This window comes from Enhydra lutris, unplaced genomic scaffold (assembly GCF_002288905.1).
Source record: "Enhydra lutris kenyoni isolate GAN:26980312 unplaced genomic scaffold, ASM228890v2 scaffoldscaffold21, whole genome shotgun sequence".
Lineage (NCBI taxonomy): Eukaryota > Metazoa > Chordata > Mammalia > Carnivora > Mustelidae > Enhydra > Enhydra lutris.
This window is the reverse complement of record NW_019154105.1, coordinates 64562332-64585727: the sequence shown is the minus strand read 5'-3', so window position 1 is coordinate 64585727 and position 23396 is coordinate 64562332. Positions and strand designations below refer to the sequence as shown.

The 23396-nt window shown below is 47.2% G+C and overlaps 1 protein-coding gene across 2 annotated transcripts in view; it reads left to right on the top strand.

Annotated features, from left to right (window-relative positions):
• Window positions 1–23396, top strand: part of LOC111148916 (collapsin response mediator protein 1) — a 71633-nt gene that overhangs the window by 9767 nt on the left and 38470 nt on the right. For both annotated transcript variants that reach the window (XM_022505707.1, XM_022505708.1), the window contains exons 2-3: window positions 14051–14139; window positions 19248–19432. In XM_022505707.1, the coding sequence (XP_022361415.1) occupies window positions 14051–14139; window positions 19248–19432 (274 nt within the window). The remainder of the gene's footprint in view (window positions 1–14050; window positions 14140–19247; window positions 19433–23396) is intronic.

Sequence of the window (23396 nt, the reverse complement as noted above, 5' to 3'; positions counted from 1 at the left end):
TTGGACGCTTAACTGACTGAGCCACCCAGGCGCCCCTGGATTCCTTTTCTTGCCCCTGGATTAGAGTTGGAGTACATGATCCAGTTCCAAGTCTAGGACACTCTGACTTTATTCTGTGAGTAACAGGGAGCCACTGGAAGTTCGTGAACTGGGAAGCTGGTATGATAAAGGCAGCATGAAGGAGTGTGGATTCTGAAACCAGACAATTTGGATTTGGAGTCTAACCATTCACTGACTCGCTGTGTAATTTGGGCAAGTGTCTTATTCTGTCTATGCACCAATTTTCTCATTTGTGAAAGGGAGATAGTAATACTCTATAGGGTTTTTTCCTGAGAATTAAATGACTTGCTATGTGTCAGATGCCTAGACTAATGCCTATATGTGGTGTATCCTCTCTAGGTTAGTTGCTATTATTCTTAATGTGGAAAGGTGTATTAGTCAGTCTTTTTCCATAACAAACAATTGCCACGTCTGGTTTTCGGAAACACACATTTAATTCTGGTTGATGTTCTGTGAGGGCCTTGGATTGGCTGTAGCTTTGCCCCTGGATGCTGGTGAAAAATCATCTCACTTTGGGACTTGGGCTGAAGGAGCCAAAGTGGGAGGCAAAGAGACTGGTAGCAACCTGATATGCTTCTAAGAAATTGTGCTCAATTATGGGTCCTAGTCACATGGTCAAAGAATGATCAGACCTAAGTCAATGGAGAGAAGTCCCATGATAAGCTTTCTTAAGGAGATACGAGGATTAAGGAGGGCAAGGATTGCATGGAGCATTGGGTGTTATACGCAAACAATGAATCGTGAAACACTACATCAAAAACTAATGATGTACTGTATGGTGACTAACATAACACAGTAAGAATAAAAAAAGAATGTTTTAAAAAGAGAAAGAAAAGGAAAGTTGTGGCACATAAGAGATGCTAATAAACAGTTACTAGAGCTAATGATGAGAGGGTCAGGAAGTATAAAGGATGAGTTTGGAAGAAAAGGCCTGCACTGTTTCTTAGGTTGAATTAAGTTGGAAATGAGCACTAAGCTGTGGGGTCTCAGTGGGCCATTGGAAATCCAGATTGGTGAAGGCGTACAGGGTGAGAGCCAAGGGCCAGATATGGAGATAAAGAACCCATTACGAGAAGCACTGGTAGAAGATAGGAAATGTGAGATATTCTAGCTACCAGTGATTCTTAGCCCAAGTGCTGTGAGTAGAGTGGTCTATCAAAAAAGTTCTCTGCAGATGTGCTGCTAAATTTTGATCAGCATGTAAAATTTATATTTTTGCAACCAAGTCTACAAAGTGTTCTAGTAACATGTATCAGGTGGAATCCTGAGCAGTTACAACAAGCAGGGAGGTGTTGTTGAATGAGTCTAATTTTTTGTGTGTGTGTGAATCAGAGGAAGCTTCTGTCCTGGAAAGAAAGCCTCAAGAGGATTTTCCCTTGAGCCCATAAAAGGACATAGTCAGGGCCGTGGACAGTGCCCTGGTGCTGAAGCTTAGGGACGTGAGCTACTCAAGACTCCTGAGACAGGCTGTCGTCACACCTAGTAGGGATGGCATGCTAATAATGAATGCTGACTGACTTGGTGTTGTGTAGGTCTTTAATTACTTTAAGAATGCTGCTGTTTTTTTTATGCTGTTGGAACATGTGTTCTGAACACAGGCTGAGATTTGTTGCCCTGGAGAGATGCAGTGATGAAATCCTAACTTTGCTCTGGGAAAAGACCACTCTGAATTGGTGTTGGTGGTTTGGGAGAAGGAATGAGATCTAGGGGGTTTCGTAGAGACACTGGTCTAGAAAACAAAAGCAAGCAGAGAAAAGGAGGGAAGTGATGGTTGTGGACATATGAGGTTGCTGCTTCCCACTCCTTCCTTGGACCTGGGCCCTAGGCACCTGGAACATTCTCCCTGACCATTCATTCTCCCTGACCATGACAGCCATTCACCCTCATATAAGCTGTGTCCATTCTCCATGGAGGATCCTTTCCTCAGGGGCTGGGAACTGTGAGCACTCCCACTTCAATAACTTTGGTTTGTCTACTCAGTTGAACACTGGAGGGCTGGGACAGCATCTCATTCTCTTTGGCATCTCTCAGGAGTGATCTTGTGGGCTGGTGACTCACAGAGAAGCTTCATACTGTGCGGCTGGATGAATGAAACCCAGCTGCAGATGGTGTTGCTTTGCTGAGTGTGGTTTCAGCCTCTTCTGCCTTTGACTTGTCTTAACAGATAGCCTGGATTTAGTATTTAGGTGGTGAGCATCCAGAAGAAGATGAGGATGGCATGAAGTGTTTTTGGTGCTCAGAAAGGGCCTCCCAAGTGGTACTTTGGCAGTAGGGAGAGGACAGAGCTGATTTATTAATGGGCTTTGTTGCATTTCCCATTGAAAAGCAAGAGTTCATGATAAGGGCTTCTGTAGAAGCTGGAGGATCATGGCACCCGTATCTCATGAGGGCTTGACTGAATAATGACCTCAGGTCAGTCCCATGGCTCAGTGAGCCTGATGCAGAATTGCAGAAAGGAAACAGGAAGCTGTTTTAGATTTTGTACCTGTCCCCAGATTATGCTGCCCTGTATTTTGTCCCATACTCATAGACCCTTAGAGCTGAAGTCCTAATAATATCTCAGCCAGTATTTTATTTGTACAACATTAAAGTTAAAAAGAACCTTTTAAGTTTTGCAAAATTTTCAATGTTAAGAAGGCAGGAAGCAGTGTCTGTTGCTTCTCCCTCACCCCCTACCTCTCCTCTAGTGTAAGAATTCCAAATACCCTCTCCTTGCATATCTCTCATGACAAGAGAGATCACCACTTCACTCAGCAGCCGGCTTTACCCTTGAGCAGCTCCATTGCTGGAAAGCTCACTTGTGTGTGTGGACTGAGAATCTGCCTCTTGCCCTACTTTTGCCCCCCAGAGTTTTCACAGGTCTCCTTTTCTTTTTCTGGAGGTTCCAGAAGGCAATTCCAAGGCATTTCTCCTTACCCAGGGCCCTCTTTTCCAAAATGTCCCGGTGCTCTATTCTTCATGGAGCACACTTTCCAGGTGCAATGTTAAGATTTTTCACTCCTTTTTTTCCTTTCATTTTCTTCTTTTCTCTTTTGCTATCCTTTGTTTCTGGACACGCAGAACAAAATAGATTCAAATGAAAACTTTAATCACTGGGCACTTTTCAAACTGGCTTAAAAACTTTCTAGAGTCACAGACACCTTTGAGAAGGTCGTAAGAGCAATGGAGGCTTTTTCCTGCTTCGTCAGTGCTTGGACACAGGACATTTGGCATAAAATACTGGACAACATAGACCAGCATAGACCATATTCAGTGTGTGACATGGACCAAGGTGCTTTAACACATTATCTTTAGTAATCCTGTGAGGTGGCACTTTGATTGGTTCCATTTACAGAAGAGGAGACTGAAACATGCAGAGGTTAGGGGTCTCATCCCGGGTCACCCGGCTAAGAAGCTGCGTGGGAATAAGTTGTAGTCTCTGGCGTGAAGGATCTCCCAGTCTCATGGGAGAGATAGACAGATGATGATGAGCCTGGAAGATGAAGTGTCAGGAAGCAATGCTGACCATGAGGTGGTTGCCTGGAGCCATGGGAAGAGCAAGGGGTGAACGTGTGTTCCTGGGGTCGGGACACGGTGGCCCGCAGGGTGAGCTGGAAATCAGTGGGTAGAGCCAGACTGTCAGGAAGGCCATAGGAAGGCACGGGGGTATGAAGTCGCTGCTCAGGAGTCAGTGTGTGGTTAGTAGAGGAATGTGGGGGACACAAGGCTGGGGGAGGGGATGGGTCAGACCAGAAATTACCCAGGAGGGCGTCCTTTGTCTTGTGCATGAGGACAAGCCAGCTGATGAAGGGTTTAAAGGAGACACGTGACATGATTGTCTTTGTGTTTCAGAAAGGTCACTGGCTGTCATGTGGCAGGGACAAGACAGGCAGCAGGGAGACAGGTGGTGAAGGCTGAACTAGGACAGGTGCCATGGGAGGTGTGTTTCAGCGGGTACATGCAAGGACATTCTGGACCAGATGCAACAAGATCTAGGAAAAACTTGGGTCTGAGGGAGAGTTTGGAGAGAGGTCAGAGATGGAACTGAGCATCTCAATGAGATCCAACTCCTCATGTTGCAAAGATTCCAAAAATAAAACAAAACAAAACAAACCAGGCACAGATCTAAGTGCCTGTTCACATGTTCATTCATTTGTCTTTCGAAAGAGCTCTCTGCATTATTGGAAAATGGACACAGGCAGAGGAAAACTTGCCTGGGACACAGGCTTAGTAAGGGTAGGGACAGATCAGAGCTCAGGTGGTCTGCTTGGCACCCACAGACTTAACCAGCCGGCCACTCTGCCTCTTTGTCAAATGAGATAATGGGTGTGGAAGCATCTGGCTCACAGACAGCACTGCCAGTGTTTATTAGGTGAATAGGTCTCTGCATTTAATATCTCCTCACTGGAGAGCTCTTAGCAACTTTCAGAGCCCTTTAATCTGCCTTATTCCCTTCTGGCCACCATGGTAGCAATCCTATCAGGAAGGCAGGTGAGCACATGGCGCTGGGATTGTGCTTGGTAAAGAGTTGAATGGGAATACATGGCCAGTTCTTGCTTGTCCCCATTTTGCAGAGGAGGGAACTGAGGCTCAGACCTGTTAGCCAGGTACAGTGAGGAGAACACAGGATCACCACCCTGGGGGCAATGAGGCTGTCATTCTGTAGGAAAGAGGTGGAACTAGGTTCAAATCTTGCAGCACCCACTTCTAGCTTGTAATCCATGGGGACCACCGCTATTTCTGATTCATGAAGGAAGAAGATGCCATTGTGCTCTCTACCCACACAAGTGAGAAATTATTTCACTTCCTTGAGCTTCCTCACTTGTAGCCATCATATCCATTTCTTTTTTATTTTATTTATTCACTTTTTTTTTTTTTTTTTTGAGAGAGAGAGAGAGAGAGAGAGTGTGAGCGGGGCATGGGGCAGAGGGTGAGGGAGAGAGAGGGTCCTGTTCTGGGCTTCCACCTCACGACCCTGAGATCATGTCCTCAGCCAAAATCAAGAGTCAGACACTCAACCAGCTGAGCCACTCAGGCACCCCCGTTTTTAAGTAAGCACCTCATTTTTAATTAAGTTACCTTACTTCTTCAGGTAACTTAATTAAAAATGAAAACCCATGTAGGGCGCCTGGGTGGCTCAGTGGGTTAAGCCTCTGCCTTCGGCTCAGGTCATGATCCCAGGGTCCTGGGATCGAGTCCCGCATCGGGCTCTCTGCTGAGCAGGGAGCCTGCTTCCCCCTCTCTCTCTGACTGCCTCTCAGCCTACCTGTGATCTCTGTCTGTCAAATAAATGAATAAAATCTTTAAAAAAGAATGAAAATCCGTATAATGCAGAATTGATGCTTAGCACATGCTCAGGAATATGATTTCCTTAAAGTCAAAGGATTTATGTCCACATTGCTTTGTATGAGGTAAAAAGCAGAGAAAAGACAGCACAGGAATGGGTCCCGACATAGACACAGACGTAGCTGGCGCCATCCTCCTATAGGTAGCCCAAAGGCCCTGCCTGCTTCTGGGGTCATCATACAGGTGGGTTATTTTAAAACCAGATAGTCTGTCCATGAGGGAGTATTTCCTGACTGTCTGCCAGTCTCATGGGACCTGAGATCTCGCTGTTAAAACTGCAGTTGTCATGGAAATGGGCCTGAGCTTCCAAGAAAGCTTGTAATCCATGGGGACCACTGCTATTTCTGATCCATGAAGGAAGAAGATGCCACTGTGCTCTTTACCCACACAAGTGGAGAGCAAATGGGTGTTAATTAGGTTTGGTCTCAGGCTGGTTGCCACTTCCAGGCCTGCCTTCCTGGAAAGTGTGGCAAAGGGCTGCTGGCTGACAGGCTGCCCCCTGAGGCAAAAAAAAAAAAAAAAAAAGCAAATGGGCTGGTTTTCTGGGAATAAGGGAATAAGTGGGATGTGCCGAAGCACCATATGGCAGCCCTTGCTGCTGTGGGAAAGTCGAATGGGAGATCTGCAAGGGGAACCTGAAAGCACAGGGGCTCTGGTTGGTAAAGGTAGGAACTGAGTCGTAGAATCATGAAGTATTTGAGCCAGAAAGTCCCTCAGATGGCTCTCATCACAGAATCTTGATGGTGTATCCGTTCACTTTGATGCAATAATGCCCCATCACAAACAATATTGTAATCTGACTTACAACCCCAAATATTTATTGCTTATAGGTCGGTGGGTGGCAGAGGCATAGCAGAATTCAGCTAGATTTGTCTTCAAGCTTCTGTTTGTGTCATGTATTCTCCTCATATTTCCTCCTTCTGGGACTCGGAATGGAGGAGGCTCCCTCTTTGGGTCATGCAGTCTTCATGGAAGAGGATGGAATCATGAAGATTGAACTGAATCCGCCTGCCCCTTAAAGCTTGCGCTCAGATTGGCGTACTCACATCCACTCTCATTCTTTTGGTCAAAGCAAGTCACGTGACTGTACCCTCAGCTGGTGGGGCAGGAGAACCCTGCACCTACATTGGAGCATGGCAAGTTCGGGGAAGCAGAAAGAATTGCAGAACAAATAGCACAATTCATCACAGAGGGCTGATATCAAGATTATTTGGAGGTGTTTGTTAGTAACAAATTCTTGGCCTGTAATCTACATCTGGTAAATGAAAATCTTGACAAATCACCTGGATTGAAATTTCTAGCAGACAATCCCAGTCAATTTTGGGAATGCATCTAGGCTCAGGTGCCTTGTTATGAGTTGTACATGCATGAATGAGGTGTGCCTACCCGTCCTGTTGAATGTTTGGGTTGTAAACATAAGCCTCAACATCAGCGGCTTATAGAGTCTGAAGGACTGGTAACTCTTAAAACTCACCTTGACATTTCTTCTATTGCAAGAGAATGCAGTTCGTGCGTGGTCAAGCACATTTCTATCAAAGTGGGGCTTCCCAGATCTTTTTGAGACTCATTTCCATGCTAGCCCTTTGGAGGAAGGGATTCTTCATTTTCCCAAGGAGTGACTGGCCATTTCATTACTCTGATTTAGAGTATTAGTGAAGTATTTCACCTTAGTGAAGAATTGTAGGAGAGGGGACATGGGGCCGCATGCCCTCCCCCCAACTTCCTGGGGTGGGAGAATTAAAGTATTGAAAGGGTGGTATTAAGCCTTAGTGCTAATATAACCAGTTACATACATTGTGAAACATAGCTCACGATTGTTTTTGTCCTCTGGGAGTATAAAGATTACAAAATAACAGCCAAGAAGGAAGAACTACAAGGCTGGATAAGGGAAGGGCAACTTCAGCATCCCAGGGTTTGGAGAAACCTTGCTGTCCCAATGCTCAATGAGGGTTCAGGACCACGGACAGCACACACATTCCACTTTCCATTCCTTGTAGACTATGTAGAACCTGGAGCTTTGAGAACATTGTGTCTGTGTATACACTATTTATTTTGTTGGAAGGTTCTGCTTCTCCTCCTTTTCTGGCTTCTTTGAACTTCTCATATTTCAGAACCCAGCTCAATTGTCCCTTCCTTGATGACATAGTCACTGTCTTCCCTGTCTCTGTAATAACAGCTTTGGTTTTCTGCTATTTTCCAGGTGCCCAAGGTTGCTAAACTAGTGATTTTTGGGTAAGTGTTGATTTGATTAGCACATCACCTCTTTTTTCTTCCAAGCCTCCTAGACCTTAATGGATTTTCCATCACTCTGACTTTGTGGTGGAGATGACAGATTTTATTCCCACCAGGCAGGAGAGAGAACAACACAGGGAGGCTTAATGCTTCACTCGGGGATAGATAATGATGCAGAAATTTCACTGTGACCCAGACCTCCCCTCCTGGCTGAGGCTGACTGTTGTTTACTTTGCTGTTGTATGGGTAAGGATGTCTGAAGCTTTGAGGGCTAATTTTTGTAAGCAGCATTCTACGTAGTACTTAGTGTTTGTGAAGAGAATGAAGGCGTCCTGCCAGCACCAGCTCTCTCCCAGTTGGGGCTGTATGGAGATGATAGCAGGTTTGCAGACAAGCCCTTCCCTTCTCTGGGCTTCTTCTCTGACTCACAGGACCTTTGGCAGAGATGTGATTACTGTCCAGAAGCAAGGTTTATGTGGGCCCCTCCTGAGGGTTTTCTTCAGCACCATCCGTGTTGTGCAAGCTTTGCATTAAGCCAGCTTCTCTTCCTGGGCAGCAGGCTTAGACTTTCAGGGAATTTTAAACCAGAGGAAGAGATTTCTAATTTTTCTTTTTTTCAGTTCTCTGTTTCTTGCCCCATCCTCTCTTCCTCCCTTCCTTTTTTCCCTCTTGTCCGTTTCCTTCCCTGTCTATCTCCCACTTCTATCCTCTCCTTCTCACTCCCTTCCTCCTTCTTTTCAAACATTCTCTTCTTCTTCCCTTTCTCCTTGCCTCTTGTCTTTCACCACCTCTCCTGCTGTTCAGCAAACATTTGCTAAACACCCCTGGCTGGTCCCTGGGGATCTAGAGATGAATTACCCCAGGCACTGCTAGCCACGAAGGGATGTCCTGTCCTGTAGGAGATGGGCACATGAACAGTGACCTTGACATGGGCTCAGTGTTGTGGCAGAGGGCTGTGCAAGGGACAATGGGACATGGGGGTACCTCCACAGTCTCTGCTGGGGAGAGTCAGTTACTAGCAGAAAGATCTATTCCCCCCACCCCGAATTACTACCATATAGAGAATTTGGTATTTTGCTTTTTCACCTAACATTTTATTGTCTAGCACTTTTGTCCACCCTTAGAAATCCCAGGGAAATATTTTAGCAGGTGAATGATACCTCATCATCATCAGTGGTATGGTTATAAGATTGTAATTAATTCTGGATCACACTTTTGTGCTTAATTCTTTGGCCTGTTTTGGGGATATTTTCCTGAGCACAGATTCCCAGGAGCATGACATCCCATGCTAAATTTTTAGATCAAAGTTCATGAACAGTTTTAAGGCCCTTGATACATTTTGCAAAATTGTCTAGTGCTAGATCTTACTGAGATCATGGTGACCAGTCTGGACTCTGTCTACACATGGGGTTAGAGTCCCCACGAGCTGGCACCTGCACACGCTCCACATCCCCACTCCAAGGGCATACTTCAGCCAGATGAAACCATGTACAGATCCCCTAGCATACCAGCTTCCTTCTTCCTCTGTGCCTGTCCCCATGTCATACTCCTTTCTGCAGTCTCTCTTCTCCTTTGCCATATGGCTAATTCCTACTCATTCTTCCAGCTCAGATAAGCAATTTTCCCCCTGGAAGAGCTAGAAGAGAGGGGCTCTGTGCTCCTCCCTATCTCTTCTCTTCTCTCTGCCCCAGCACTTCACAGTCTTCCCCACTGGCCTGAGAACTCCTTAAAGGCAAGCACTTTATCTTTTAGTTGCACACACTGCTTCCTTAAATAGTTATTGAGTGTAGTTCCTGTTATAGAAGATGGCAAAGAATAAGCAATGCATAACTCTACTAGTACTTACAGGGGCTAGGCTTGTGCTAAACGCTTTATATATATACTACATGGACTTTTCCCAACCACCTTATGAGACAGAGACGATTGTTCCCATTTGCAGTTGGAGAAACTAAGTCTAGAAGAGGTTAAGTCACATGGATAATAAGTGGGCAGAGATTGGAACTTGTATCTGAATCTGGACATTCTGTTCCTCCATAACACCGATCCAAGGACTTGAGCCGTGCTGAGCACAATTCACTTAAGGTCATTGCTATCACCATGGAATGAATGACAGTCTCTGGCACACCCTGTTGTTAGACTTTTGTTGAATTTTTGATTAGATATTTTATTTTCTTCTGAGTATTTAAACACTGGTTGTTATACAAAGCTCGTCATTGTTCATATATGCTATTTGTGAGAGCAGGGTATCATTTTCTTTTAAATGTGTGACTTCTACTTTGTTGAATTCTTAAAAATTATGTACCATCAAATTCACACTTCTTATTGTGAGATCTTACACTTAGATTTCCTGCATGAAGAAAGGGAGCCCTAGAATGCTGGGTCCTTGGCTCACAGACCTCTGGTTCTTTCTAAATTGTATCTGATTATGAGTGTCATGGATTCTAGAGTGTGAAAATGTTTTAAGATGTGACAGAATGATGTTTGATAGAGACAGTGCTAGGCGGAAAGTTAGAGAACCTTGGGTCTATGCTAGACCCTTATTAGTTATGTGAACGTGTGAAGCTGCCCTGTCTCAAAGCCATGTTTCCATCTGAGGTCAGATCAGACCTAACGTTCCATAAGAACCACTCAGTGCCAACGGGCTTGGGGAGCTTAACTCTTGTAAAACACAATTTCTAAGGTGTTGTCTGGGGAAAACATCCTTATCAAATTTTCCATACCACAAAAAGATCTATGTTTGGAAAATATGTAAATTCAGCTCCCTTCTTACATATTCACATTATACATCAATAAAATAAAGAATCTGGGAATTCCAGTTGTATAAATGATCTTTATTTCTGCTTAACCCAGAATTTTCTAAACTCACTACACCTGTGATTCCCCTTTGGGAATAGTATCTACTTAAATCCCTCTGTGGTAGAGTTCCAAAGAGCATGATTCCGAAAATACCAACTAAAAGGCAAAGGCACTGCTAATGTTAAGGAAGAAAAGGAAGAAGTGACATCAGCTCTTGCCTCGTTATGGACATGCTGGTTTAGAAATACACTTGCCCCTTGAGAACACCAGAAGGGACCCCTTGCAGTAGCTACATACACTATCTGCCGGTAGTTGGGGACGGAGGTGGATTTGAACACAAGCTGCACCATCTGATTCTAGGAAGAGAAGTGTGGGGCTGATCTTCTGGTGCACAGTACTTTAAATACTACCTTTCAGGCTGAGCCTGTAAAGCCCTCTATTAAATGTGACAGAGCCCCCATGGAGGGGGGTGCATGTTCTGGAAGCCATGCACCAGCTGCTGCTGATGACTCACATTTCCCTGCTTTCTGGAGCCTGGGGAAATCTGCACACCATTTTATTTCTCCTTTTGGATATGTAGAGCCCCAACCTCCTCTTTCCCTTGGTCCTGGAGGGGGATTGTGCAAGTTGTGGCTGACTTCTATCTTAGGGCTAAAAGGCAAGTTGTAGGGCCTGAGAGTGGTTGAGCTTGAAGCCAGAGCCCATCCTGCTGGGGAGCAGGATGTGTTGGCTCATACTTGTCTTCCCTGCCTCATGGCCCATAGTTCCTTGTCTCATGGCTGTGATGCCTTTGCTCTCCATCAAGATCCATTCTTGATCCTCCAAGAATCAGTTCAGGGACCCATCCATCTGTCTGTTCATCCATCCATCTGTCCATCCACCCACCCATCCATCCATCTGTCCGTCCATCTGTCCATCTGTCTGTCTGTCCATCTGTCCATCCATTCATCCGTCTGTCCATTCATCCATCCATCTGCCCATCCATCCTCCCATCCATCCGTCCATCTATTCATCTCTCCATCTATCCGCCCATCCATCTGTCTGTTCATCTGTCCATCCTTCCATCTGTCCATCTGTCCATCCATCCATCCATCAACCAGCTAGGCTGTGTCTGAGTATCAGAGATGCAGAGGGAAAATCTTCACCCCCATGAAGCTAACAGTCTTGTCAGGACAGCTGCAGGGCACCATTTCAGCTGTCACCATTATCTGCATCAACGTATATGCAGTAGTCCCCCATGAGTTGTGTCTGACCCTGTCAATGGGGGAGCCCCACAGTTCTGATGTCAGTGGGCAAGTCACATTTTAGATAAGCATGTAAGTATATAGTGTGTGGGGTGTACTGTAGTTGGTACTATGAAGCAGAGTGGGCAGTGGTGTGGGGTTTGCTGGTAGGGCAGAGGTGTCTGGTGTTCCAGACAGGGCAGCCAGGGGGCTCTCAGGTAAGTGATGCTGAAGAGAGACCTGAAGCCAGTGAGAGAGTGAACATTGCCTGGGTAGCGAGATTCCAGATTACATCGGGTCTCACTAACCTTGGCTTTCACTCTGAAGGAAATACAGGGCTGATGCACAATGCCACAAGAGGGTCCTGAGTGGCAGGCTGCATGCCCTGTTTCTGTTCAGCAAGCCTTCCCTGGTTCTTTAGTTTGGGTTAATCCTTGTTCTCTGGGTTTGTGTAGTGTCTTCTGCCTTCCTCTCATGGCTGATGCCCTGAGACCATAGGGACCACTCTGAGCTGTATTCTGTACAGTTCCTCAGAGGGTCCTGGTGGGATCAAGCCCCAGTTAACCCCACTGTTTGCCAGATCAGGGAACACTCTGCATGGGATTTGTGTGCCTGCCTGCCTCTCCCTACTTCCTCACTCCGGTTTGTGCAGTCATCTCCATAGACACTATCGGCCTCCAGTCATTTGTCTCAGGCTCTGCTTTCAGGGAAACCTATGGAAGACACTCCATTGGAAGTGTCTACTCCAATTGTCTATTGACTGTCTCTCTCCCTACCCAAAGGCTGGGCCTTAAAGACAGAGGCTGTGTGTTTCATTCATCCCTGCATCTCCAGCTGGGAGATAGTGCAAGTATAAATAAGCACAGGACAAAATAATTCTCAACCTCCAAGAAATGCAAATTAACAAGTAGGTATTAATGATAATGCAGGGTGCTTGCTGATTTTATGCATGGCAAATTGGAGCAATACTTTTGGGAAGCTATTTCATCATATTTATCAAGGGCCATCAATGAGGTTTATACTGTTTGACCCAGTTGTTATGCTTCTGGGAATTGATTCTAACAATTCAAGCTGAATGAAAAGCTTTGTGTGCAGAAAAGGTCATTGCAGCAATACATACCATTGTAAAAACACAAAAATAAGTGTCTAACAGTAGGCAGATCACTAAACAATTTATTGTGTATCCAGAAGATGGAATATTTTGTAGTCACTTATGATTATGAGGAACCCGTAATAACTTGGGGACACTCTTATGATACAATGCAAAAAGGAGATAGTTGTGTGCTTTTTGGCTCCTAGAATTTGCTGTGTTTTTTGCTGCCTATGGACCTTGACTACCAGTTGTCTCTGTCTAGACTCTGAAGGTTTGCCTTCCCTGGCCTTCTTCCCTACTGCTTGTTTGGAACAGCTCATCTCAACTTACTTTTTTAGGTGTGAGCTGGCCTGGTCTGGTTCCTGGTAAGGGTAACAGCACCTTCTCTTTGCTCTCATGGTGGGCGCCCTCCCCTTTTCCTCTTGTAACCCTGTAAACCCGTGGCTTCTTATACCTCTGCCTCTCCCACCGTCCGCTCCAGGAGAGCACATCCCACTCTGTCCCTGTTCCGTCCTGGCCACTCAGGGCCTGGCCCTATGCTGAGAGCCGAGGCAGTGAGCCAGCGCGTAATGGGGCATGGATGAGTGGAGGGATGCTAGCACTATCATTACAACCATGGGGAGTCGAGAACGGTGGAAAGAAACCTCAGATGTTTGACTGGAGGTTGTTCTGGGGGAGTCATCTTTATTTTATAGTCTCTCCGTTAGCTTTTAAAGGGTATCTAAATGGAGTTTTATTCTATTCAGTAATAACACCCTAGTAAACTCCTGTTCTATGAATGATCTCGTTTCTTCAACAAATGAACGGCGTCGGAGGGGAAGGAAGGCTGGTATAGATCTTGGCAGGCCGCGGGGAGGCAGATCAGGGTGGGGACTGAAGACAGAGCCCCGCTCGAATCACCCACTGTAGAGCCATGTAAAATTGAGGGTGGGCTCTTAACACCTAGGAAAGGATTACTGTGAATCGGGTCCATTGACATGATGGGTTGCTCTTCCGATTATTTAAAAACTCCTTAACGGTTGGAGATGTATCCCGAGTTATTTCTAGGTGGCGGCGTATGCTGTTTGGGATTTATTTTACAACACCTGAGTAAAAATAAGACTGAAGTGTTGGAGCAGCGGGGTGGGTGGGGGGAGGTAGAATAGGTGAAATGTGAGTGACCAGTCACTGAGGCTTTTGAGTCTGGGTGATGGACGTGAGGGGGCTTTTTTATGACATTTCTTTACTTTTGAAAATACTTGGATAACTTTATTATTAAAAGTTAAAACAAAAATTCTTGGCTTTTCCCTAGTGACACTTGATACTTTGCTTGGCTTTTCAGAGTGACCGACTCCTCATCAAAGGTGGACGGATCATTAATGACGACCAGTCCTTCTATGCCGATGTCTACCTGGAAGATGGACTTATAAAGTGAGTTGACCAAAACACACCCCTTTTTTTTTTTTTTTTTTTTTGGAAGATTTTATTTTTTCAGTAAGCTCTACGCCCGATGTGGGGCTCAAACTTAAGACCTTGAGATCCAGAGCTGCTTGCTCCCCTGACTGAGCCTGCCCAGCATCCCCAAAACATGGGTTTTAAGAAGCCAGTCTTGGGGTGTCAGGGTGGCTTGGTTGCTTGACCATCTAACTCTTGATTTGAGCTCAGGGGTTGTGAGATGGAGCCCTGTGTTGGACTCCCTGCTCAGCAGAGAGTCTGCTTGTCTCTGTCTACCTCTACTTGCTCTCTCAGTCTCTTTTTCTCTCTCAAATAAATAAATAATTCTTAAAAAAAAAAAAAAAAAAAAAAGCCAGTCTCTCCAGGCTGCTGGGCCCTTAGAGTTCTGTCCCAGAATGACTGTGCTGTGAATATCAGGGATACAAAGATTTGGGGAGGTCGAAACTGCAGGTGGGGAGGGGCTAGAGATTCTGGAATGTTCCCACTGCACCAGCCCTAGGCAGGCCATCAGAAGCACAAGGAGGAGGGAAGTACACCTGGCAGGACAGTGAGGTCCACATGCTGCCCCACATTGTCAGCTCGGGGCCAGGCGTAGAGGCCCCCCTAATACACAGGACTGACTTCACAGCTCTGTGACCTGCCCACAGTGTCTGGATTGGGTGGAGGGAGCCAGGAGAAAAAGGAAGAATGTTAGGACAGGGCGGTGGCCAGCACGGGGCTGGAGGGTTCCTGCACTTTGTCCCTTTTGGCTTCCTCTCTCGCTGTGACATCCCAGTGTGTTCCATCTGCTCGGTCACTGTACAAAAAACCCCAGGCTGGGCAGCTGAAACAAGAGACATTTACTTCTCCCAGGCTGGAGGCTGCCCATCCTGGCTCAGGGCGCTGGCGGGGACAGTTTCTTCTGAGATCTCTCTCCTTGGCTTTTGGAGGGCGTCTTCCCGCCCTGCGCTCACAGGGTCTTCCCATGTGAGCATGTGCACAGGACATCCCTCCTGTTGGATAAGAGCCCCACTCAAATGGCCTCATTTTAATGTAGTCACCTCTTGAGAAGCCCCGTCTCCAAATACAGTCACATTCTGAGACGCTGGGGGTCAGGGCTTCAACATAGAAGTTAGGGGGCTCCCAGCTCAGCCCACAACACCAGACTGGTTTTGATGGGGCGACCACATTTTACTGGCTAGTCACGGAGAGGTTCAGCTCTCTTTCTTTCACATGGTGAGTGCCCTGGTTTCGCTCGTTGCTCCGCATCTTCCCCTGGAGTCTGGAAGAGTAGGAGCCAGAGACTCTCAGCATCCAGCCTGGACTGCTGACGCAGGAAGGAAAGGCAGAGAGAAATGTGAACGAGGTGAAGGTCAAATGGAAATGGGGTCTGTTAACGGGACCATCTGGTGTCCTGTACCTTTGATGAGGAGGAGGAGGAGGAGGAGTTGGTGGGGGGAGAGGGGAAGTTTAGAAGGGAGGAAGAAGGAGGGAGGGAAGAGGGGAGGGGGGAGTGGGTGAGGGGATAAGAGGGAACTGTGGATGGCCGTGAACATGGAGAGACCATGTCCACAACCTGTCCAGTGAAGAGCTCAGGAGAGCATGGAGCCTTTCTCTGCCTCCCTCTGCCTACCCCAACTCCAGTCCCAGATTCCAACCATTTCAAGTCCTGCCCAAGCCTCTCTTCCTCCTCTGGATTCCTTCTTGCTTCTTCCTAGCCACACTGAAAACGTGGTACTTGCTGCCCTAGCTCAGCAGCTCTCACCTGGAACCTTGCACCCATAAATCCTCTGGCTGGAACACCTTGCCCCACCCCACATTCTCATTTCACTGCCTTCCCCCCACCCCACTCCCCAACCCCTCTCTGTCCTGTGGGTCTTGCTCATGTGGTTCCTCCTCCAGGAAGCTTTCCCTGACGCCCATGCTGGCAGCATTCCTCTGCTCGCCAGCCTGTGTGCCTGTCCCCACAGTCCCCAAGCTGCACTTGACCCTGACTAGGGACCTTGCCTTAGTCAGTGCCGGATACGAGAGGTGCTAGGAGTATTGATAGGAAGTGTAGCAGAGGAACCCTGGCCTGTCAGGCAGCAGGACCTTGGGCTCTTGGTCATAGTACAGGCTGGAACGAGAGGGAGAGAGGCAGAGGTGGTGGGGGAGTGGTGTTTCTAGGTCAACCCCCTGCTTCAATACAGAGACAACCACTCCGGGGTGAACTCTGTTTTGTGGGGCCTCAGGGTTCTGGGGCATGGGGGTAAAGGATGCTGAACCTTTTGTGGGACCACCTACCCACCTGTCACATGGGATTGAGGTTAGCTCTGCAGGAGCCTTGCAGTCCAAAATGTGTATATGTGAAGCAAGTGCTTACTGGGCAAGCTACATTTATTAAGTGCTTGCTGTATGAGTGAACACCTGGAGTCTTAGGGACTTTGGTAGACCGAGTTGTTCAGGAAATATGCAGTGTCCACAATTCATTATTTGTCAACTCCTCTTAGTCAGAAACCCCTTTTTATTTGACTCTGTTTCTCCTCCCCACACCTCACTAAGCAGAGCGAGTCTCTGCATGGTCATTTGGAGCATGGAGCCCTTCTGGCTGGGGGGCAGGAGTGGGAGGGCTGAGACCCAGAGGGACCACCTATACTGACCTCAGGTACAACCTGGCATAAGGAGGCTCAGTTATGCTCCTTCCCTTTGATTGAACACCAAGAATTCTTCTCTTTTGTGGCCATTTGCCCAGTTTTCCTAAAAGCGTGTCAGCTGTGTTTGTGTTAAATAGGTTAGGATTCATTGAGGGTTCCATCCAGTTTGCCGAGGGCTGGTGACTCAGATGCTAGCCTGGGAGCACTTGTGTAGGGGGCAAGGGTGGTATTGCGGGTGCAGGGAGGGAGAATAATTCTGGCTAATTCACGGAGCCTCCTGTTCTGCACATACTGCCATTGAGAACCATTTGCGTTCTTTCTCCTAATGCACTGGCAGTTCCATGTGGGTTAATCCCAGTCTGGGGAGAGCCTGCTCCTTCGATGTAAGAGAAGCCGGAAGGCAAGTAAGGCTGGTGGGCAGAGGCTAGATATTATATTAGACTTGGGGGGACTTGGCTTGAGTCCATACCCACCACTGACTTGCTGTGCAGCCTTGGACAAGTCAACATACCTCTCTGAATTCCATTTTCCCCCTTTGCAGAATGTGTTTACTTCCTATAAAGAGAGGCAACTGTCATGCCTTTAAAATGGGCCCCTAACGGTAGTACTTGGCACTGCGGCACGGTGACTGAGTCACACACCCACTCAGGCTCCAGGTACCCACACAAGGGGCTGTGTGTGTGTATAGCCCAATGCCGACTCTGGGTTACGCCCAAGCCTTTGCCAGCATTAACCATTTGAACATGATCCTGTTTTCTCGAAAAGCCAGTTGAAGCATGGAATGAGATGATCTGGAAAGTGCTTAGGAGAGCCGGCTCTCAGGGGTGACCTGCTCCAGGTGAAAGGTTTGGGGCCATCTCCTCCTGGACCCCCTGCTCTTCAGCTCCTAACATATCTCCACGTGTTTGGAGCTGGACAGTAGGAGGATCAGGCACAGCTGGAGTCTGCACATCGAGTTGGAGGTGACAGAGGGAAGGACATTGGCGTTAGAGGCAGCAGTACTGTGCTTGTGGGCGTGGTCACAGTAGTGGTCCCTGGCCCTGTGTTTTTGCTAGACTTATTTTCAGTTTCAGGAACAGAGTACGATGCCCCAATTCTGTGGGAGAGCCCAAGAGGAGTCCTCTTCCCACCCACCATAACTTGCTTAGACCAGCCCTGTGCAGGGGTCCAGAGGAGCCAGGATCGTCCGCTTCAGCTGCTCGGGTGTGGATTCTCTTTGGGACCTGACGTGGTGGTCCCTACAGCAACACTTGCCTGTATCTTTAATACGGGTGTTTTCTGTATCTTTACAGTATTGTTGCCTCATCTGAAGAGTTCAGAGCCACTGTATTTTTTTTTTTTTTTTTAAGAAAAAGTGCTCCTGTTCAGACCTTGTGGTCTTCGCCAGGCATTGACCTTGGAGGCTCTCTTCTTTGTCCTGGTCCTGGCTGAGCCTCCCTTCCAATATGTCTCCTGCCTGTGGTTCCAACAGATGACACAGCTGCTACCACAGGGGACAAGTCTTCCAATTTCTTAGGCTCTTCTCCCTTCTCCCTCCCTTTGGAATTTCTACCCCTGCTGGCACCTAACACGTTGGGGAACAGAAGGGATGTCAGCAGGTTCAGAAAAATTCTGCTGTCCCCAGTGTGATTCCCTCCAGGCAGGTGTTACGATGTTCGTGGTTTTTTCTTGCAGGGACTGGGAAGTTAAGTAGCTTTCCTGAGGTCAGTGCTCAGGAGACTGAAAACGATAATCCCAGTCGCCTGTCTGCATTAGCTTGCTGCGGCTGGTGTAACAACGTACCACACACACTGGGCGGTTTAAACAACAGATGTTCATTCTCTTGTGGGTCTGGAGGCTGGAAGTCTGAGATCAGGAGGTTGGCAGGTTGGTTTCTTTGAGGCCTCTCTCCTTGGTGTGTAGATGGCCATCTTCTCCCCGTGTCCTCATGGGGTCAACCCTCTGTACGGGTCTGTGTTCTGATCTCCTCTTCTTACAAAGACACCAAGCCTATTGGATTAGGGCCCACAGGGACAAACTCATTTTACCATAATTGTCCCTGTAAAGGGCCAGTCCTCAAATACAGTCACATTCTGAGGTCCTTGGGATTAGAGCATCAACATAAGCTTTTGGGAGGGTCCCACTTCAGCCCGTAACACTACCTCTCATGGTCTGCAGAGCTAAGGGGACGGTACACCCTGTATCCTGCAATCTGGATCATCAAAGTGGTTGATAAAAATGTTCTAAAGGAGTTCTAGGCTAGTCTGAGAACTCTTTGCCACCACCTTCCCCTGGAAGACTTCCTGGATTCCTGGACTGGTGAAGCAGCCCACCTTATACTCCCTACCCCTGCCTGAGCGTTCTCTGTCTACCCAGTGCCCTGCCTAGGACCTGGCTCAGGAATGTTTACCTAATGGAACCGAAGCTGCACAGTTGGCTGCCATCTTCTCTTTCCTTTAAGAACCAAAGGCCATTTTGGTTGTTTGTTTCCAGACAAATAGGAGAGAACTTAATAGTTCCTGGTGGAGTGAAGACCATCGAGGCCAATGGACGGATGGTGATTCCTGGAGGTATCGATGTCAACACCTACCTGCAGAAGCCGTCCCAGGGGATGACCGCTGCCGATGACTTCTTCCAAGGGACCAGGGCAGCGCTGGCAGGCGGGACCACGATGATCAGTGAGTTGAACCCCTGCCTTGGGCACATGGGCAGTGACTTTGGTCCGTCATCACCAGTGGCAGCAGAAACACCGCATTCTCAATCTACACCAGGCAGTTTGCTCAGGGGACCAATTCATGTAGTTCTTACCACAACCTACCATAAAGACTGGCACTGGTGGTACACAGAGGATTTTATAGGCAATCCAGACACTTAAAAGTTTAAATTATTTTTAAATAGATAACTAGCACTAGCACATCATGGGTGCTGTTGCATCGGGTGAGGTTGAAATTCACATTTAAATTTTCGGAAATGGTGAGCTGATCTAAAGAAAAGTATTAAGGAAAGAATGATATGGTTTGTAGGGAAATAAAGCAAAAATTTCCTGAACCTGGTGTGCACATGGCTAAAGTTTTGGGACAAGGGATATAGGTGTTGTGAAGAAAGATGGGAGAGGAGAGGCTGAAAAAAGTTGCTGAAGGTGACACAGTGGGAAAGTGGTTGTTCTAATCAGTGTTGATGCAGTAATGCCAGGATAACGCTGCGTAATGAATAGTTCCCAGATTTCAAGCGTCACTTGTTTCTCTTGGTCAATGATCAGAGGGACTAGGAGCAGGATGGAGTGATTCTGCCTCAGGATGTGGGTTGGTTTCAGATGGGCACCATGGAGCTCCCACCCTGGAACCAACACCCAGCTCAACCATGCCCTTCTCCTGGCAGACAGCAGAAGTACAAGAAGAGTATGGTAGAAACTTGCCACTCCTCTTACCACCTCATGTCTTCACTTACATGCTGAAGTTCTGTTGGCCAAGGCAAGTTGCATGGCAGAGCCCAAAGTCCCTGAGATTATACTTTGCCCACCATGAACCCTGGTGAAGGTGGGAAGGGAGGAGGCATTGTGTACAAACAATGCCATCTAGCACAGAGGCTTCCTGGGATGCTGGATTCTTCTACAGTATTTTGCAGTCTCCTGTAGTTTTTGAAGTAGCTTTTCTTTCTTGGGTTCTATTTTATTTTATTTTTATTTTTAATTTTTTTAAAGATTTTATTTATTTATTGGACAGAGAGAGAGAGAGAGAGAGACATGAGCAGTGGGGAAGGCCAGAAGGAGAGGGAGAAGCAGACTCCCTGCTGAGCAGGGAGCCCAACATAGGGCTCGATCCCAGGACCCTGAGATCATGACCTGAGCTGAAGTCAGACACTTAACCAACTGAGCCACCCAGGTGCCCCTCTTGGATTCCATTTTAATAAATTATTTTAATTAATAAGCAACAGTTGATTTTCAGTGTTCTTTCAACTGTTAGGCTCTCTGGCTGCCCATCTCTCTCCCTCCTAGGAATCCCTTTGGAAGTATGCTGGGCTAGAGTTGGCCATGGCAGGTGGAGCTCATGCATCAGAGCCTCCTTGTCCCCCTGATTCAGGAGGGGATGGCCCAGCTCATGAGGCAAGCACAGTCCTGGTCCCTTCTCCACAAGACAGCCTTTTGTCTGCTGGTTGGGAAAGTGGGAGGAGCCCCAGTGTTGGACCTGGATGGATTTGGACTTGGACCCCAGCTGTCCGGGTTTGATCCTGATCACTGCCACTCAGCACCAGTATGACTGTGGGCAGTATTTAGCCTCCCTGTGCCTCAGCTTTCTCATCTGTAGGATGGGCTTTATTATCTGAGTCTCCCCCGGCATAGCATTGCTGGAAGACACACATGAGGTTCCTGGGTGTCATGCATGACATGTGGCAAATACTTGGAGATAGAAGCTCACACAGTGCTGGGAAGTGGAGAGGGAAGTTACAGGCTCAGGGGACCTATGCGGAGTAGAGGACAGAGCCCCAAATCAAAAGTCAGGATCTCCAGGGTCCTGCTTTGCTCCTTTGAGACCCTTAGGGCAGTGGCTTTATCTACCCCATCTGGAAAAGGGTGATTTTCACAATGTGTTTCATGGAACCCCAAGAACCCGTGGAAGCACTAGGAGGACCATCGTGAGGGTCGGGGAGGTTCTGAGTCCCCACCCCATGTTGTCATCCAACAGATACTTATTGAGGGTGGCTCTGTGCTATGTGTTAGGGGAGGAAAGTACCAAGGTGGACATGGTGCTGGTACCCCAGTGGTTGCAGTCTTATGGGGAGTTACAGATCATGTATAACTATATGCAATGTCTGTAATCTGTGACTAGGGCTACAACATAAAGGGGTGCAAAGAGCTTCGAGCTGAGGGGCAGAGAGCTCAGGAAAGGCTTCCCTGAAAATGCAGCATTCATGCAGAGGTCCGAAGGATGAGTATGAATTCACTGGGTGAAGAGGGTGGAGGGGAGCAGGGCTTCAGGAAGAGGGAACAGCATATGTGAAGCCCCTGTGATGGGAGGACACAGCTTGCATTGAAGAGACAGAAGAAGGCCTGTGAGGCATGAGTGCAGAGATTCAGAGATGGGATCGTGTGAGGTAAGACTGGAAGGTGAGGGTGGTACTGATGGGTCTTGATGGCTGAGGTAAGAATTTTGGACTTTTTCAAATGAGCAATGAGCAGGCATTGAAGTTCAAGCAAGGAATGATGCCATCTGCTTTGGGTTTTAAAGAGACCAGAATAGAGTGGCCTAGATCAGATGTGGCTGGACCAGGGGGAAGTGATTTTAGTAGCTCAGCTGACAGAAGAGGGTAGCTAGGATGAGGAGTGTGGCCATGGAGGTGGACAGAGATGGACAGCTCTGGGGATATGTAGGAGGAAAATATAAGTACTTGGTGATGGGTGATGGAAGTACCTGAGAGAAAGAAAGAGTCAAGAATGACCCTTGGGATCCTAGCTGTGGAATTAAGAAGGTAGCCTCAAGCTGAAGAGGCTGTGGGGACCAGATTTGCAAGGGGAAGGGGGAAAAATGTTGCATGAGGCTTGGGACATTTTAATCTTGATGTGCTTTTGAGTCTTCCTGGTGGAGACGTCAGGGAAAGAGCTGAGGTCAGAGTTCTGCAGCTAAGAGGGAACAGTACATTTTAATGAGCAGGTGCATTGAAGGGTGGACCAAGCCATAGGGAATTTGACCATTTAATGGCCAAGTAGAGGCAGAAGAGTCTACAAGGAGACTGAAGAAAAATGGCCACAGAAGTAGAATAAAAGCCAGAAAGCCATGTCGCATGGAAGCCAAGAGCAGGGAGTGATTCACTGTGTCCCAGGAGGTCCATTGGAGTCAGGACTGGATGTTTCCATTAAATCTAGAGACATTGAGATTGAATTAAGTGCAGAGGCTGATGATTTCGACAGTAGAGGAATGAGTGGGCAGAGAATAAGGCTACACTTTATAGATGTCTGGCTGTGAAGGGTGGATGTTAGGGAAACAGGGTAGTAGCTAGACAGATATGCAAAGCCAAGTGGGGTTTAAAAGTCAGGCATCTCCGCTTTCATTTGCTTTACATTTAAGATTTTATTTCGAAAAGAGGTGATGAAGTTAACATGCTTTTAGTTTATAAGGTTGTGTACCTTTCAGCTGTGGCAGCATGGAGTAGTGGGAAGGGTTTCCAGCTGCAGCTGACGGGACTCCGTAGGTCTTCTTCCTACCATTTACCTAGTTGTGTGACTTTCGACAAGTTCCTTACCCTCTTTGAGCCTCAGTTTCTTCTTCAGCCACTGGAGATATTAATATTCACTTCACAGGATGGTTGTGAGGATTTAATGAGATAATTTATGGAAAGCCGGTGGCAGTGTCTGAGGCATAGTAAGCATTCAATAAATACTTGTGATACTGCTGCTGTTGCTGCCAATGACAGTGACAATGGTGGTGACGATGTCACTGTTGATGGTTATGGTAATGATGTGACAGTGATGGCAATATTGATGATGGTGGTGGGAGTGATGACGGAGAGGGTGGTGATGGTGATGATGGTGGTGATGATGATGGTGGTGATTATGATGATGGTGATGATGATATGATGATGATGGTGATGATGATGGAGATATAGAGAATAGTGATGGTGATGGTGGTGATGATGGTGATGATGACA